The sequence below is a fragment of the Oreochromis niloticus genome, linkage group LG22, assembly GCF_001858045.2.
Source record: "Oreochromis niloticus isolate F11D_XX linkage group LG22, O_niloticus_UMD_NMBU, whole genome shotgun sequence".
NCBI classification, from domain to species: domain Eukaryota; kingdom Metazoa; phylum Chordata; class Actinopteri; order Cichliformes; family Cichlidae; genus Oreochromis; species Oreochromis niloticus.
The window spans coordinates 20,747,018-20,752,027 of record NC_031985.2 but is presented as its reverse complement, the minus strand read 5'-3'; the positions used below and the strand labels follow the sequence as shown (position 1 = coordinate 20,752,027).

The 5,010-nt window shown below is 39.8% G+C and overlaps 1 protein-coding gene across 1 annotated transcript; it reads left to right on the top strand.

Annotated features, from left to right (window-relative positions):
- Positions 1–243: 243 nt before the first annotated feature.
- On the top strand, positions 244–4,099 carry LOC100707885 (jupiter microtubule associated homolog 2-like). The gene is made up of 5 exons (XM_003444168.5): positions 244–579; positions 1,609–1,645; positions 2,043–2,194; positions 3,220–3,256; positions 3,751–4,099. The coding sequence occupies exons 1-5, from the start codon at positions 244–246 to the stop codon at positions 4,011–4,013; spliced, it is 825 nt and encodes a 274-aa protein (XP_003444216.1). The 3' UTR covers positions 4,014–4,099.
- Positions 4,100–5,010: the final 911 nt, after the last annotated feature.

The following is a 5,010-nucleotide window of genomic DNA, read 5'->3' as shown; positions in this document are numbered from 1 at the left end:
TCCCACTACAAACCTTCAGTTAAACTCCACAAGTGACTCTTTGACAACGTGGTGTCTGATGACCGCATCAAAGATCTGTATATAGATAAAAAGAAATTAAAAGGTCTCGATGAGGCCATTTACCAAGAGCTCCGCAACAAAACATTCTGTGAAGACAAACATTTGATAATGTTACTGAATGAAAAGGACCCGGTATTGCAAAACTTGATGATCCAGATAATTAAAAAGTACTTGATCGAGTCGATGGAGAATCCAGCCCTTAGTGCGGCTGAAGAGGTTCAAAAATACAGATCTTCTCTGGAAATCTGTATTGAGGGCTTGGTGAAGCATGTCGTCGAAAAGGCCGACTCACCCTGCTCATCTGAAAAAGTCGATGCCATCACCGAACGGCTGTTCAGTAAAGTCTGGCCTCGAATCAAAAGAATTCAAATCCCTGCCGAACATGTACCATTCCTCGCTAACATGGTCTACAAGTCTCTCATAGAGAAATGGAAAGACCCAGATGTAATTCTGACATTCATGTCATTAGACCACAGATACATTGATGAGCTCATTATTAAGGTCTTCAAAGAGCATGCCGTAACTATATTGGAAAGTCAACGTTTCATCAGAAGCTTCTTTTCCTTTGAGGTTTGAGCTACGGGGGTTGCACACAGACAAAACAAAATGAATGTTCTGTAAGCAATCCATCAGGATTTCCTGTAAATATTTGTTTAAAATTATTTGGACAGTTTAAGTGTATTAGTTGACATCAAACTCTTTAAATTGGCTAACAAGTCATTTTAAAAACTCCAGGACCGGCCGAGGCAGATGGCCGTCCCTCACTGAGCCTGGTTCTGCCGGAGGTTTCTTTCTTTTAAAAGAAAGTTTTTCCTCCCCACTGTCGCCGAGTGCTTGCTCAGAGGGAATTGTCAGATTATTGGGGTTTTGTTTTTTGTCAACTAATACAAAACTTATCTTATTGGACACTCTAAATTGAGTTTATTAATTTAGAGTGCCCAGTTAGATGAGTTTTTATTAATTTTATTAATGTTATTAAATTAATAAAATCCTAAAAAGATTATATTGTGAATATTGCATGTTTCATTGTCACACAAATGTCTACATTTTCAGCCTAGACTGAACACGTGTGTTTGTCATTCTATTCAAAATCAAACATTTTAGTAGCAACTATTGTATATGGCAGATGTTTTACTCTGATTACACAAACCTTATGTAGGAGTAGGTCACAGATAACAGGTATTCATTTGTAAATTTGACCTCTGACCTCACATTGATACACAATGACAGGATATTTGTATGTAAACTATAATGTGATATGTAGAATCCACATATATTGGTATATAATCTCCTTAATGTTGCCAAAACAAACAATGGCAGTAAGGAACATAGCTCTAAATAACATTAGGATTTTTTTTACCCTCACTATAGTCTAGATGAGAAGTCAAATAGAAAGGTCAGAGGTCAAATGTGGTATTAAATCCTAATGCGGTACATTCTTATGTTGACAATACACACCATACTTGTAAGAATCCAAGGTATAAGATAAATTATAAGGCTTTTTATAAGGTGTTTCTCTATGAAAATAGTTAAGATCATCAGCTGTAGGAACCCCAGAGTGCACCAAGACGCTCCAGTCCTCCAGGTGAGATTAACCTGCCGGCGGCTGATGCTTTAGCTTGTCTCTCTCTGCAAATCCATGTTCAGAATGTGAAAACTATTACTACAATGTTATATTTCCACTGTAAACATGTAGGCTGTTCACTGTGCCTGCACATATTACTCTGGTATAGCTGAGTTTATTTACAGTTCATGGTACTTGATTGCCCTGATAGTCATAAATATTTTTCTCTGAAATGGACAGAACATTCTTGCCATTTAGCAAGTGCACACAGTGCGTGATATTAAATTGCGTATGTGCTACGTCTGGTAGAGTGACACTTTATGAAATGGACACAGAGATTACATTTTATTTTTTTACCATTGCTGTATTATTTTAGAAGATCGTGTCACTATAAGGTATGTTGGTTAATCTTTTGTAGGTGGAAAGAGTAGTGGAATATTTGGTGAACCTGAGCCTGCTGCTCAACCACAGAGACCCATACCTCCAGGTAGACCAACCAGCAACATACTTGGGCCTGCAGTCACTGCACCTGCACAAAGTCCAAGCCGAAGCCACCCAAATAAGCCAAAGGTAGGCTGTAACGTTACCTTCCTTTCACTTTTTGACTTTGATTTTTATTCAAAGCCTGTGCAAAAAAAGGACTCTTCAGTGAGGAATACATAGCTTTGCGACAGGCAGCACTTCAATAATAATCTCTAATAAACAGACACTAACTAAGCCCCACCCTAACCCCCATCTGTCTGTGCTTCCAGTGAGGCCGGTGGTATAGTAACCTCAGAGGTGATCGCTCATTTGCATAGCTAGTGACTGCAAACCTGGCTGATGTAAATGGTAAATGGACTGGTTCTTATGTAGCGATTTTCTGCTCTATCTGAGCACTCAAATCGCTTTATACAACTAATTCATTCACCCAATCACACAAGCACGTTTTTTTCTAAGTTGTTAAGTGCTCACTGTCTAACATTCATACACATTCACACTGATGGATGCATCGGAGAGCAACATGGGGTTAGTACCTTGCCAAAGGATATTTGACATGTCAGCCTGTTATTGTAGATGTCTGTGATTACTAATCAGCAAAGGTGTGTTTAAGTCAGCACGAAAGCCTGAAGTCGCCTCTAGCTTTAGCTCATTGTTTAATGACTCAACAAAGGTCCTGATATTGGTAACCTGTCAGTTGTAGGTACTGAGGGTCATTCAGATTATTTGCAAAAGTAAACAAAACATGTGGCAAATATAACCACCATGACCTTTAAAACTAAAGAAATTTACACAATAATGTATAATAATTTCACTTTCTTGTCTTGTTCTCATGTCCATTTGATATGCATGTTTATGGCCATTTACTCATCTGTCATTTCAATAAACACACCATCTAGAGAGGTTTTAAAAGACAAGCTGACATTAAAAAGAAATGATGAGTTTGCGCTTGCAGGTCACTGTCTTTGTGTTGATTTCTTTCTTTCTTTTTGCAGACTGAGTGGATTTACCTTTATTAACATTATTAATTTCCATTTTAAGTGTATGCAGTAAAACAAGAACACCTGTGCGTTTTATTTTTTTCCTTATCTTTACCTTTTTTGTTTTAAATACAGGACAATCTAAGTGTGGGACCTGAACCTGAATCACCAGGTGGGTACTGAACATGTTCTTTGTGTATAACTTTTTTCATTGTACTATTAAACTACGTCTGTTAAGCCTTGCTGTTCAGACAGATCAGATTTAATCATATTGTGCTGTCTTTTGAATTTTAGTTTTGCAACCTAAACTTTTAATCGGTCTTGACTCTTCAGTTAATGAGAGAGAAAAAGGCATTTTGAGTCTGCTTAACTGCATATAGCTCCATGCAAACAAAAATATGTGATAGTCTCAATAAATTGGTGCAATTTTTTTTACACTTATTAGTTTCACTGCGATTTAACCCTCCTCTGTTACTGGACTTGAAAATGGCAGGGCTTGTGGTGTCTTAAATGAACTCAAGCTTTCTGGATTTAGATGATAATTTGGTACTCCATGCTCTCGTCTAATTATCATCACTTCTGGGTCCAAAAAATCAACATAACCAGGGGGTGAGGTCACAATGGCTGTTTCCAATGTGACATCACATGTCAGCGTGTTTGTATCAGTTCCTCAAGCTCCCGAAGCCAAAGCCAGCCAGACTGTGGCGAAAGAAGAAACAGCACCCCCAGTCGATGCACCAGCCAAGGAAGAGCCAACCGCTGCCGGTGCCGCTGCACTCTCGGCACCCTCGGAGCCTGAACCCATTCCTTCCTCATTTCCTGATGACACTTCCCAGAAGAACTACGAGCCCCACCTGCGACCCAAGCCTCGCTCCCACAACAGGGTCCTCAACCCTCCTGGAGGAAAGTCTAGTGTGGTATTCTACTGATCAGCTGAGCGTGCCACCTCTCCCAGTTTGTGTCCAGAAACCTCTTTGTCTGCTCCCTGTTAATCTTCTCTCATTCCTACACTGCTCTTTTGATGGTCATGTGATCTGTACACCTCAATACAGCCCAGTTATTGTTGTTGTTCACACCTGCACTTTCATCCCCCCTTTCTGACTCCCTGCCGTCTGTCTTCTTCTATAATGCAGTGGTTCCCTAACTTTTTTTGCTGGGCCCTCTTTGTTTTACAAGAAAAATGTTCCCACTGTAACTTCACTGCATAAAGAGCTAACATCTCCAAAATGTCAGGAGTAGTTAGTCATTACAAGAAGTGTTTGTGAACTAAAAATCAAGAATGTGGGATACTGTTTGTCCGTGACTTGGAGAGCCCAGCGCTGCTCCCGACGCAGGGAAACTAATTCTGTAGGGGAGACCTATCTTGGCACTTGTGCAGGTGAAGCCAAAGGGAAGATATGCTTCAAATATGGTAGGAAACATATTTGGCGATGCTTCATCTCCTGCTTTGGTGATAACTTAATAGTTATCACCTTCTTCTAAGTCAGGAGAATAATGCAAACTAAAACTACATAATGATTACACAATCTTTAATTAGGGGTATAACGTGGCAGAAGATAATATAATAATCTCACAATTCCCCCTTTGATGTCTTTTTAAAGAGATCACTTACATCTTATAATCCAGTGTTGCAGGGTCCATTTCTTCTTATCCCTAAGGCCCTCTGTCCCCCTTTAACGGGTGGTCCATATGTGGGATGACCTCTGTGTTTGCGCAGTTCAGATGCAAGAAAAACTATGATTACAACAACAACAGTAGTTACAGATGACACTCCCATCACTCTCCAGTTCTCCCACAGCTTTATTTTGGTGCTCCCGTTTTCCCCACCTCATCTTGGTGCTACCTTGTACCTTTCAAACGTACTCAGACTAGAACCTCTGTCCGAGGAGCTCTTAATCTTTATTTTATTCCTGCAGCTACCAGTAT